The 13,431-nt window shown below is 47.0% G+C and overlaps 1 protein-coding gene across 18 annotated transcripts in view; it reads left to right on the top strand.

Moving 5' to 3' along the window:
- LOC127489541 (telomerase reverse transcriptase) overlaps positions 1-13,431 on the top strand; it is a 117,367-nt gene extending 103,936 nt beyond the window's left edge. For 11 of the 18 annotated variants that reach the window (XR_011381613.1, XR_011381621.1, XR_011381619.1 and 8 more), the window contains 3 exons: positions 5,526-5,638; positions 6,388-6,481; positions 7,596-7,744. Coding sequence is in view for 2 of the 18 variants with exons in the window: in XM_070055843.1 (XP_069911944.1) it covers positions 11,347-11,850 (504 nt within the window). In the remaining 16 variants the exon portion in view is untranslated. Of the gene's footprint in view, positions 1-1,797; positions 1,926-5,525; positions 5,639-6,387; positions 6,482-6,842; positions 7,745-11,296 lie in introns of those variants that run through there. The other 7 variants (XR_011381625.1, XR_011381620.1, XM_070055843.1 and 4 more) reach the window with 5 other exon arrangements.

Here is a 13,431-nt window from a genome sequence, read left to right as displayed (position 1 = left end):
GTCTTTGGGCCCCTGTACCTGTGTAGGAGACCTGGAAGAAGCTCCTATCTCCTGGCTTGGGATTGGCACAGCTCTGGCCATTGTGGCCAACTGGGGGAGTGAACCATCAGATGGAAGATTCTCTCTCTCTCTCTCTCTCTCTCTCTCTCTGCGCCTTTCTCTCTGCCTCTTCTCTCTCTGTGTAACTCTGACTTGCAAATAAATAAATCTTTAAAAAAAATTTAGCTGGAAGGACAATTGACACCTTTTTTTTTTTTTAAATTTGAGACAGGGAGATAAGAGAAACAGAAACAGAGAAGTCTCCCACCTTCCAGCCCAACTTACATATAAATTTCTTCAGTGCACAGGCCAAGGACAGGAAACACAGTTCTTCTCTTCCATGTAAGTGGCAGAGACAGAATTAAATGAGTCCTAACTTGGTGTCTCCTGGGATGCACATTAGCAGGAAGCTAGAGGTGGGAGCCAAGCCAGGATTTGAACCTAGGTAACCTAATATGGGACAAGGGCATCTTAAACCTATATCTTAATCACTAGAGCAATCACTAGATCAAATGCTCAAACTAGATCCACAATCTCAGCAGGCCAGAAGTATCATTTATGGTTTATATTCTTATGACAATGAATAGAATCAGGATGCAGGGAACTGTAAAATCTAAAAATAACAAGGATGATCTCTGTAGAGAGATGTCAGAGTCATATTGTAAATCCTGTACCAGAGAGAACCAAATCACTCCTCCCTCTGTAACTCTGGAGGCCTCTTAGTCAAAGTCAGTTTCTCCCAATGGGAGCTTCTAGTCAGGTTTGCTCTTGCCCATATTATCCAACAGCTCAGTGATCCTGCTAAAGTGCTTTGTTGTGGGACATTTTCTTTGATACTTCCCTCTCTGAATTAAAAAAATGACAAGGCAATGAATACCTTACGTATTACTCATTTACAAAGAGACCTGAGGTGTATAAGGCAGGGGACCTTTATATCAGGCAGTCAGAAAGGCTCATTTACAAATTAGGGATCAATGTAAATATTGAGGTCTATTGGATTTTTTTTAAAAAAAAGAAAATTTATTTGAAAGTCAGTTACAGAGAGAGAGAGGGAGAGACAGATCTTCTATATGCTGGTTGACTCCCCAGATGGGTGCAATGGCCATTGGTGAGTCAGACTGAAGTCAGGAGCAAGGAACTTCTATTGGGTCTTCCACATGGGTGGCAGGGGCTCAAGCACCTGGGCATCTTCTGCTGCTTTTCCTAGGCCATTAGTAGAGAGCTGGATCAGAAGTGGAGCAGCTGGGACATGAAATGGCACCCATAAGTGATGTCAGCATAATAGGCAACGGTGCTATCTGCTACCCCACAACACCAGACCCAAAGATACTGTTTTTGGATGGAGATTCTTCTGGGCATTTTATTCCCTGTCTGCCCCACCCTTTATTCTCTTACACATATGTTCCAGGTAGATTATGTTTAGAAGATAATCCTACTATAATTTATTTCTAGTAAGGATTGTTTATCAAGATTAATAAATTGTAATGGTTTTAAGAACTTTGGATTACATGCAACTGAAAGACCATGTTATAAAGAATTGGGTACTATGTTAAACACTTGGCATGTGCTAAGAATTAATAAAGTAACCTAACATGCAATTATGAAATTAAGAATCCAGCAAAGATAAAAGTCTGGGTAAACCTAAAAATGCATGTAGAGGACGGGCATTTGGAATAGCAGTTAAGGTGCCAGTTATGATATCTGCTTTCCACATTGGAGGGTCTGATTTCAGATTCAGACTCTGACTCCTGATTCCAGTTTACAGCCAGTATGGGCCTTGAAAGGCAGCTCAAGAATTTGGGTCCTTGCTGTCCATGTGCGAGATCTGGATTGAGTTCCCAGCACAGAGCTCTGGCCAAATACAGCCCTGACTGTTCCAGCATTTAGTAAGTGAATCAAGAGATGCGAGCTCTTTCTTTTTCTTTCATTCTTCCCACCCCCATCCCTTTGCCTATCAAACATGCCTGTAGAAATTCATGGTGTAATCAGTCCTTGGATTGATAGAAATTCTCCTGAAGAGATGCTTACATATTGATTTAAAAATGTACAACTGTATTTATATAAATGATCATATTTAAAATTTCCCCTGTATTATCACTGTAGTTTTACATCATTCAAAATCTTTTTAGCATAGTGATTTTTTTTTCAGTGTGAAGCAAAAATATTCCCAAACTATTCCTTAGGTTTCCATTCACCTCTTTTCAAATGAATCCCAGTCTTCACCTCATTTCTCTTAAAAGTAGCATTTCCAACTAAGGTACAGAAAAGGGAAATTTTTCTTAGAATTGCTTATTTCATTTGAGAGGCAGAGGGACAGAAACAGAGCGATCTTTCATCACTTGTTCACTCCTCAAATGACCGCAACACCCAGGACTGGACAAAGTAGAAGTTCATCTGGGTTTCCCATGCGGGTAGCAGGTCCCAAACACCTGGGGCATCAACTGATGCTCACGCAGGTGAGTGAGCAGGAAGCTGGATCAGAAGCAAAGCAGGGAATGGTGCTGTGGCATAGTGGATGAAGCTGCTGATTGCGGTGCCGCCATCCTGTATGGGAACTGGTTCAAATCCTAGCTGTTCCTTCCAATCCAGCTTTCTGCTATGGCCTAAGAAGGCAATAGAGGATGGCCCAAGTCCTTGGGCCCCTGTGCCTGTGTGGGAGACCTGGAGGAGGCTCCTGGCTCCTGGCTTCAGATCAGCACAGCTCCAGATGTTGCGGCCATTTGGGGAGTGAACCAGCAGATGGAAGACCTCACTCTCTCTGCCTCTGCCTGTGTCTCTGCCTCTCAAGTAAATAGATAAATATTAAAAAAACTAATCAGTATTTAAACTGGCAGCCAGATATGTAACTGAAGGGTTAAAAATTTAAAAGCCGCTCCCGTTTCCCCTGCCCTCCTCTGGTGAACTTTCCCAACCTCATTAGACTTGCTCTGTATAGCCATTCTCTTTAAAGTTAGTTAGTCAGTGAATTACCCCAATGTAGATGTAACCTTAGTTTCACCTAAGTAAGATAGAAGGAGTCACTGTTTAGAAATTAACAAACCTTCACTAAGAAATCTCTTTGCTCCTGGAACTCTGACCCCACCATATGTCCCTTATCGCCATGCGGCTGCATTCCTAGGTATCATCGAGGCAGTTCCCGTAACCTTGTTGTGTGGCCCTCCCTTTTGGCAATAGGAGGCTTTTTGATCCTCCCTGTATAGGCCATGTGGTTCTCTGATGTCTAATCAAGCCCTTACTCGATATCCTGTACTCCCTGTATTCATAAATCAACTGATTGTAAAATCACTTAACTTGTATCAATTGTTTACTCTGCACCAACTGTTTGATCTATGCAATGATTGATTTTCTTTGTTTAAACGTGTATAAAAACCCCAACCGTCTACTTCTCAGGGCCACCTGTTCTCTTACGCTCAGGGACCCCAACATGTTGGATCATCAATAAACCTTACCCTTTGCTAATTGCATGAGAGAAAGCCTCTTGGAGTCTTTCTTGGGGTGGCGGATGCTTTTTCAACTCTAACATAACCTGCTGTACCACAGTGCCAGCCCAAAAGTAAAGTCTTGAAATTAGTCACGCATAGTTGTTCTACATTAGTATAGGTGATGTGGCCTAACAGGTGGGGCCACCACCTGTGGTGCCGGCATCTCATATGGGCACTGGCTCAAGACCTGGCTACTCCACTTCTGATCCAGCTATGGCCTGAGAAAGCGGTATAAGATGGCCCAAACCTGCACCCACATGGGAGACCCAGAGGAAACCCCTGGCTCCTGGCTTCGGATCGGCTCAGCTCCAGCTGTTGTGGCCAACTGGGGAGTAAACCAGTGGGTGGAGGACCTCTCTCTCTCTCTGCCTCTCCTTCTCTCTGTGTAACTCTGACTTTCAAGTAAAATAAATCTTTAAAAAAAGTTCTGTTCACAGGCATTTGTGTGTGTGTATATGTATATATACATATATATTTTATATATACATATATATACATATAAATGTATACCAAAATGGATTATATATTAAAAATAAAACATTTGGAAAGGGACTATTTTAAATCAAAGTCATAGTATAATAAATTTGGGTCCTTATTACATAAATATTTGTATGTGGTTTATAATTCTTGATATGTTAAAAAGATTTCAAGGATTTAGAAAGAATAATGTTTAATAATGTGTGATTTATATAATTACTGAAAATTGATGGTAGTAAAGTTAGATATAAATTTCAGATTTTTTTCCAGTGTCATTATTCTGTCTTATTACATTTTATTCGTATTTCCAGATGCAAAAGCAACATTTTTGGTATAATCTTTTTATAGCATTAGTTCTCTCTTTTATAAAACATTTTGGTTAAGTTGATCAGATTTAGGCATTTTGAGAAAAAAGAATCTTAGAAGGCCTAGGATCTGAAAAGTGAAAATCAGCAATTCAGATCAATAGAGGTTACCTGTGAATATCCTCACATAATATCTCAATAAGTTAGAAATTAGCATCAGGAAAACTCTTCTAAAGATGTTCCTTGGCTAGGTAGTCTAAAGGTCTAAAACTCTTAAACTGAATCATAACTTACATTATTTAGGAGAAAATGATTTTTAAAGGTCACTGGTCTTGGCCAGAGCCGTGGCTCAATAGGCTAATCCTCCACCTTGTGGCACCAGCACACCGGGTTCTAGTCCCGGTCAGGGTGCCAGATTCTGTCCCGGTTGCCCCTATGCCAGGCCAGCTCTCTGCTATGGCCCGGGAGTGCAGTGGAGGATGGCCCAAGTCCTTGGGCCCTGCACCCCATGGGAGACCAGGATAAGCACCTGGCTCCTGCCTTTGGATCAGCGCAGTGCGCCAGCCACAGTGCGCCAGCCACGGCGGCCATTAGAGGGTGAACCAATGGCAAAGGAAGATCTTTCTCTCTGTCTCTCTCACTGTCCACTCTGCCTGTCCAAAAACAAAAAAAGTCACTTGTCTTAAAGCTGTCAATGTCAGAGTCCATGTTGGACTGAATGAAGGGCATCTCTCACTGGTGCTCTTAATAAGGCATAGTTGGTGACACCAGTTTGTTTTTAGCTCCCATCATGGCAGTTTATTAACAGAAAGCCATCTGGTGAGTCAGCAACCACAACTGTCACCTTTCCTGTGGGTGCTGTGTGAGCATCTGGGTGACATCCTCAATCATACCCAAGTGGGCTGACTGGGCCCTAGGTCCAGGGGTCTTGGTTCTGTTCCTCTGTAGCCCAGAGTTTGATGTGTAGGGTAGTGATACCTGACTGGTTGCACCTCTGGGCCACGTTTGGCCAGCCAACATGGAAGTATATGGTGAGGATTTGTCTAGGTCAGCCTTCACCTTTGTCCCACCTGTCACTGGGCAGATGGTTTCCTTGACAAACAGTGACATGGACAAAGGTGTCATTGAAGGATGTGAAGAAGTGACAGATACCAAAGATACTCTCTCTTTCAGAAACCTGGTATCCAGGCTAATGACCTGTTCTTTTCCTTCTCTTTGTGAGGTGTTACTTCTGTGTGTCTTCTTCAGACTCTACCACTGAAATGAGAGGACAAGGCCAAGGCCAAGACACCAGTTTTTACAAAGAGGAGTTCACTTGGGTGGCCAACATAGGAGGTAAGGGCTCTTGCTCCAAACCACCTGTTTCCTTGTTGCTCAGGGAGGGCTTTGCCATAGGCACAGAACAGCAGCTGGGGGAAATTCAGGAGGAGTCTTGGGCTTTCAGGAATGGCCTTGTATGTTTCTTCTGTGCACTGGAAGATTCTCAGGTGATCTGGTCTTGTGATCAGTGATAGCGTATCTTTGCATTGTTACACTTGGACACATCTGTCCTAGGAGATATTTTTGAAAGAAGCAGCAATTGTCCTCTCAAAAAACAATTTGCATGTGGTTGGTGATATATAACAAAGTTGAAGAAATTGGTTTCTTTTTGCTGGCAGGGCAAGGGAAGGAACTCATGAAGAAACCATTTTTTTTTCCTTTTAAAGATTTTATTTATTTGAAAGGTGAAGTTATGGGGTATAGTTGGTGGGGTGGGAGACAGAGATCTTTCTTTGGCTGACTCACTTCCCAAATGGCCACAGTGGTTGGGCTGGGTCAGTCCAAAGCCAGGAGCCAGGAGCTTCTTCCACATCTCCCATGTGGGTGCAGGGGCCCAAGTATTTGGGGCATTATGCAGGGAGCTTGATCAGATGTAGAGCAGCCAGGATTTGAACCGGCACCCATATGGGATGCCAGTGCTGCAGTTGGCAGTTTTACCCACTATGCCACAATGCTGGCCTCACCTTTTGTATTTTGGATGAGCCTCTTACAATATTACTTTATTAATTATTTTTTAATTTATTGATTTTTATGAATCTTTTTAGTGTTTTCCTTGTTCCAGAATCTTTTGAGGCTTGTCCAACTGAACCAGAGAGAGACATTCTCTCTCCAACCTGTGAGAGGCCTTTATATAAACAGGTAAATAAAGAGGAAAATATTCCTGGCAATAAGCACTGCGGGTTCTTGAATAAGGGTAAAGGGACAAGTAGCACTGGCTAAAGACATGCCTTTAAGCAGCCACTTCTGCAAATTTAACTGACATGTTGCCATTTATGTAGATTGGGAGAAGAGTAAGCCAGGAAGAACTTTTTTTTTTTTTTTTTAGATTTACTTATTTTGAAAGAATTCAAGGATCCTAGAGGGTGTTGGGGCAGAGGTTTCTAAAAGGCTGATTGTTAGGTAAGGAGTCTTGAAGGTGGGCTGATGCTGTCATGGAGCTGATTTCTCTTTTCTAGAAGTTCTCATGGAAGATTGTGGCCATAGCTTTTTCTCTTTACAGTACCAAGGTGGATCTTGTCGCTCCCCCATTCGTGGAGGAACGACGCCATCCCGGGTTAGCTGCTGGCCCCTCCACCTCCGTGGAGGGGTGGCACCCCCTGCCGCTTTTCCCGCTTCTGCGGAGGAGTGGCACACCACTGGCCGGCTCTCTCGGGGGCTGCTCAGATGTTGCTCAGATGTTCCTCAGGTGTTCCTTCAGATGTTCCTGGTGCATGTTGTCTCTCTCCTCCTTTATAGTCCTCTTCCACCAATCCCAACTCTGCTACCCACATGCCGAGCATGCTGCTCTCCTCCAATCAGGAGCAGGATCAGCTCCTGCAGTTTATTGGTCAAACTGGAGGCAGCTGCGCAGAAGCTGTTTACTCCTCTCCCAGCACCATATTGTGGGAGAGCAGATGCATAGAATAAGTCTTAATTCCAGTAACTTAGTCTAGTCTCAGTTGCTCCCCACAGATCTCAGTCATCTATTTTTGTTTGTTTTAGTTGATGGGCTTTTCTGTTTTGATCTTTGTGATACATATGGATCTTTGTATAACCTTTTTTGTCTGAAGAGATGTTCCTCAGGATTTAACTTAATTAGCAGTTTGTGACATCTGTTGATCCTTGGGAAATGTCAGATGTACAGATGTTTCCCAAAATTAACCCTACGTAGGTAACTTTGAGTAACTTATCCTATGTGAAGCAAGTAGAAAAATAAGTTGTTTTTACCTTTTGAAGCTCTCAAAATTTTCCTCTCTCTGCTTCCCTAATTAAGCTGCAGCTGTCTCCTGCCTCAACCTGATGCCCTGATCCTGTCTCATGCAGTTTTGTTCCTGTACTTTCATTGGTATAGTATTAGAGTCACAAATGCAAATAATGAAATAAAGCCTTCAGATAACCAGAATGACCAAGCAAAAGTGACAACCAAGCCCCAAATTATTGTTTGTTCATGGAATCCTTCTTTGGCAGAGTTTTGAAGTGCTGATACTGACCGACTCTCCTTTTCCCTCTAAGCTCTTTAAAATTCCCTAAAGTCTGTGGGCCGGCGCCGCGGCTCACTAGGCTAATCCTCCGCCTAGCGGCGCCGGCACACCGGGTTCTAGTCCCGGTCGGGGCGCTGGATTCTGTCCCGGTTGCCCCTCTTCCAGGCCAGCCCTCTGCTGTGGCCAGGGAGTGCAGTGGAGGATGGCCCAGGTGCTTGGGCCCTGCACCCCATGGGAGACCAGGATAAGCACCTGGCTCCTGGCTCCTGCCATCGGATCAGCGCGGTGTGCCGGCCGCAGCGCGCCGGCCGAGGCGGCCATTGGAGGGTGAACCAACGGCAAAGGAAGACCTTTCTCTCTGTCTCTCTCTCTCACTGTCCACTCTGCCTGTCAAAAAAAAATAAATAAATAAATAAAATTCCCTAAAGTCTCATTATTTGCAAGACCATAAAAATAAGATGATACAAATACATTAACAGAAGTTAAATTTCCATCAATAAATTTGTGGAAAATATGCATTTTTTTAAAAAATTTTTATTTAAGTTATACAAATTTCATATATACAGATTTAAGGACATAGTGACACTTCCCTCCTCTACCCTCCCTTTCAATTTGCATTTTTTGAAGAAATTTTTGAAGCCCTCACATATATTATGTCACTTAATATTTAAAAAATTATTCATCTTTGAAATATCAAAGTATTATTCCTTCTTAACTCCTTAGGTGAGTACAACAAAATCTATTTTTTTAAAGATTTATTTATTTTATTTGAAAGGCAGAATTACAGAAGGAGAAGGCGAGAGAGAGATCTTCCATCAACTGGTTCACTCCCCAAATGGCCGCAATAGCAGGAGTTGGGCCAGACCAAATTCATCTTCCTCATCCTTCCCAGGTGAATTAGCAGGAAGCTGGATCAGAAGCAGAGCTGCCTGGAATTGAACTGGTGCCCATATAGGATGCTGGTTTCTCAGGTGGCAGTTTAACCCACCACACTACAGTGCCAGCCCCTACAGTAAAATCTTCTGGTTCGTATTTCATATATGAAATTATAATTTAGCACAATACCAAAATTATACTGTTGAGAGTGAAGTTCATCATACTGAATTTATTTTTAAATAGTTTTAAATGAGTGTGGTTCTTTTTTTTAAAAAAATGTTTATTTTAATATGGTTGAAAGGCAGAATGACAGATTTTCCAACTTCTTCTTCAGTCCACGAATGACTGTAACTGCTTCTGCTGGGCCAGGCCAGAGATAGAAGCCTGGAATTCCATCTGGGTTTTGGCAGTGGGTGTCAGGGTCAGGTCACAGACATTTGAGGCAACATCTGCCTCTAAAGGTGCATCAGCACAAACCTATATCAGAAGCAGAGCAGCTAGAACTTTGAGCCAGCATTCCAAAATGGCCCAGTTTTGCTTGGACCTCTGCACTGACCTGGGAGACCTGGATGAAACTCCTGGCTCCTGGCTTTAGCCTGGCCTAGCGCCAGGTGTTGCAGCCATTTGGGGAGTGAACCAGCAGATGGAGGACCCCCCTCTGTCTCTCTCTGTCTCTCCCTCTCTCTCTCTAACTCTGATTTTCAAATAAATAAAAAATAAACCTTAAAAAATTTAAAACCTCTTAATTATAAAAACCCTCCCCACATTAGGTATAGAAGGAATATATATGACAGACCAGGTGTCCCAAATGGTAGCTTTACCTGCGGTGCCATATATTCTTTTAGAGTCAAAAAATATATCTCCCTTTGGCTTCCATTAGATTCCATTCTAATTGCTTCTCAGGCTTTTGGCTAAGATAAGTGTAGATTCCATTCTAGTGATGGGTTATGAATGGCTGACCTGGTAAGGAAATTGATCAGAAAGTTAGGAATAAAATTGCTTGCCGCATGTATTTCATTGAAGTACATAAATAATATGATGTGTGTTAATTTTGAATATTTTATTTATAATAGAAAATAAGGCCTATGAGTACATTAAAAGTAATTATTGGCCGGCGCCGTGGCTCACTAGGCTAATCCTCTGCCTTGCAGCGCCGGCACACTGGGTTCTAGTCCCGGTCGGGGCACCGGATTCTGTCCCGGTTGCCCCTCTTCCAGGCCAGCCCTCTGCTGTGGCCAGGGAGTGCAATGGAGGATGGCCCAAGTGCTTGGGCCCTGCACCCCATGGGAGACCAGGATAAGCACCTGGCTCCTGGCTCCTGCCATCGGATCAGCGCGGTGCGCCGGCCGCAGCGCGCCGGCCGCGGCAGCCATTGGAGGGTGAACCAATGGCAAAAGGAAGACCTTTCTCTCTGTCTCTCTCTCACTGTCCACTCTGCCTGTCAAAAAAAAAAAAAAGTAATTATTAACATCAATCAGAATATTTGAATTTCAGTCTTAGAATCTGATTATTCATTCTCAATGTTTCTGACAAGTCGCTCTTCATGAATGCACTGATTCTCAGCTAGGACGGGGTTGCACTACCTCAGGGACATTGAAAGTCTGGGAGGGCCTTTTCAGTTATGGTAGTGTCTGGGGAGCACTCCTGGCACCAAATGCTCATTATTAGTGCTCAAGGCAGTCCTTGCTGCCTGAGTTTCCTTTTGCTGGCCACAGTTCTTCACAGATTCCATGGGAGAATCTGCTTGCTTTTGGGAGTTGCTGGAAGATGCCTGCATTCCTTGACTAGAGGCTTTTTCCACCATCTCATTGTCCTTCTGCAGTCCACTGTTCCTCTGACCACAGCTAGCAAAGCTTCTTCACTTGTAAAAACTTCGTGTACTGAGAATGGTCTCACCTACTTTATCTGGGTTAATTTTCTTACCCTAAGAACTTAGACACAATCGCACTTGCAGTCTGTTTTGCCACGTAAGCTAACACATTCACAGGTTCAGGAGATACGGACATCTTTGAGAGGAGGGCTGTTACAGGATGGTCTAGATATACGAACAGAAAGGTGAGGGGGCAAAATCTGAGGCAACTGTTCCTCATTACTTCCAGGCTGATAAATTTGTGTTAAGTCCAGGGTAGTTACTTTGTACAAGAATTGTCTAAATTTCAACTAGATCTGTATGATGTTGTACATTTGATTTCAAATGGAATCGTTTTGGGGCTGGCTTTGAGGCACAGTGGTTAAGCTACTACTTGCAGTGCCGACATCCCATATTGGAGTGCTGATTTATGTCCCCTCTATAATTCTGGTCCTAGTTTGGAAAATGGCCAAAGTGTTGGACCTATGCCACACATGTGGGAGACCTGGATGGAGTGCCTGGCTTTGGCCTAGCCTAGAACATTCTGTTGTGGCCATCTCTGTTCCATTTTTAATTTTTTTTAAGTTTACTTATTTATTTGAGAGGTAGAATTATTGAGACTAGGTCTTCCATTTGCTGGCTCACTCTCCAGTTGGCCACAATGGCCAGAACTGGGCCAATCCAAAACCAGCAGTCAGGAACTTCTTCCAGGTCTCCCACGCAGGTGCAGGGGCCCAAGTATTTGGCCATCCTCCACTGTTTTCCCAGGCCATTAACAGGGGGCTGGATCTGAAGTGGAGCAGCTGGTACATGAACTAATGCCTATATGGGATTCTGGCGCTGCAGGCCGAGACTTAGCCTTCAGCCTCGTGCTGCTGGACAGCGCCCGCGGAGGCCTGCCCTGGGCCTTCACCACCTGCAGGAGCAGCTACCTGCCCAACACGGTGACTGAGAAGCTGCGCGACAGCGGCGCGTGGGGGCTGCTGCTACGCCGCCTGGGCAACATGCTCATGCACCTGCTGGCGCTCTGCGCGCTCTACCTGCTGGTGGCCCTGAGCTGCGCCTACCAGGTGTGTGGGCCGCCTCTGTACGAGCTCTGCGCCCGTCGCCCAGGCCCAGCCCTCCTGCACCATGCGCTTGTGGGACCCAGGCGGGCCCTGCGGCCATGCGATGGGTTCGGAACAGCAGCGGTGGCGAGGCCTGGGCGCCCCTGGGGTCGCCCGCCTGCAGTTCAAGGCGTGGGCGTGTCCCGGGCCTGCGCGGTGACGCCTGCGGAGTGTTCCAAGACCACGCGCTCCAGGGCTTCTGCGGGAGTGGACTAAGCGGGAGCCCGGCCAGTCCGCCGCCCGGCGGTCACCGCGTCTGAAGGTTCAAGTGTACGCGGAGACCAAGCGCTTCCTCTACTACCTGGGCGACGGCGAGCGGCTGCGCGCATCTTTCCCACTGAGCTCCCTGCGGCCCAGCCTGGAGGGCGCCCGGAGGCTGCCGGAAGCCATCTTCTTGGGCTGGACGCCGAGGCCCAGGGGTAGCCGCAGGCCGCGGCCCCTGTTCCGGAAGCTGCTTGCGAGACACACGCGGTTCCCCTACGGCTCGCTCCTCCGGACACACTGCCCGCTGCGGGGGGCCGGCCACGCAGGTGCGGTCCCCAAGGCCGGCCGCTGACCCCCAGGAGGACACGGGCTCCCGGCGCCTGGCATCTGGTGCGGCTCCTGCAGCAGCACAGCAGCCCGTGGCAGGTGCACGAGTTCCTGCGGGCCTGTCTCCAGGCACAACAAGCTTCCCTCCCGAGGAATACAAAGAGGTTCATCTCGCTGGGGAAGCACTCCAAACTCTCCCTGCGGGAGCTGACCTGGTAAGTGAGGGTGCAGGACTGCACCTGGCGGTGCGAGAGCCCAGGTGAGCGGGCGTCGGCCAGCTCCAAGCCGGGAGCTGAGGGGGTGGTGGGTAAGGCTGCCCCGCGCCCCCTGGACTGGAAGGTCCCCTGCTGATGGGGTGGGGTGGGGGATGTCGGGTCATGTGCTGGGCAGGGGAGAGGAGCAAGGTTAGACTTCCTGTGAATGCTGCCCAGGAGGAGGGAATGGGGGCTCCTGCCCTGGCTCCCTGGGTGGCTGAGCCAGCGCCCCCATCATGTTTCCCATTTGAGCTCCAGGGGACTGTGGCAGTGTCTCGCCAGCTCAGCCCCCCCCTCCCGGACTGCTCCTGGATAGGTGGGGCTTGAGTCAGATGGCTGCCTCCCTAGGGCCCGATGGGGAGGGCTTGTGGGGGTGGATGCCCTGCCACGCTCCCCAAGAAACCGGGCCAGTGATGGAGATATGCAGTGACTGCTCTGTCCTTGTGTCGTGGAAATGCCCCCACAGCGGGAGGTGTGACATCGGCCCCAGGCACCCCCAGCACTGCTCTGTGCACCCACCCAGACATTGTGTGCTCAGGCAGTGGCCACTCTACCGCCTTTGCGGAGGGAGCAGAGATGCTGGGGTTGGGGATCTGCCTCCTGCCAGGCCAGCTGGCCGCCTGCTGCACGGGGCAGGATGAGCCGGCTTTCCCAGTGTGGGCTGTGCATGGGAGAGGTGGTGCTGCTGGTGCTGGGCTGTTTCTGGTCCCTCTTGCTGCAGCTGCGAGGACCCTGTCTCCCTCGCTCTGCCCGCGGCGTCGGCCCAATGGCCTCACCCAGGCCGCTGTGTGCTGCCTGCCAATTCCTCCCCTCCCTGAGGGCTGGCCCTGTGTTCTTGTGTGTGGCTCTGTGTCTGGCTCAGCCTCCTGTCACCCCTTCCCCATTGCCCTTTGACCTTCAGAGTGACTGAGTTCTGTTGTCCCCATGGGGTCCTCTCTCAAGCCTTTGTTTTGAATTTCAGTGATTTCTGTTTATCTTCTTCCTAATGCCTTTTTCAGGCTTTCCTGTCATT

The sequence above is a fragment of the Oryctolagus cuniculus genome, chromosome 13 (assembly GCF_964237555.1).
Source record: "Oryctolagus cuniculus chromosome 13, mOryCun1.1, whole genome shotgun sequence".
Taxonomy (NCBI): Eukaryota; Metazoa; Chordata; class Mammalia; order Lagomorpha; family Leporidae; genus Oryctolagus; species Oryctolagus cuniculus.
The sequence above is the reverse complement of the archived record's forward strand: the minus strand, read 5'-3'. Positions and strand labels throughout refer to the sequence as shown.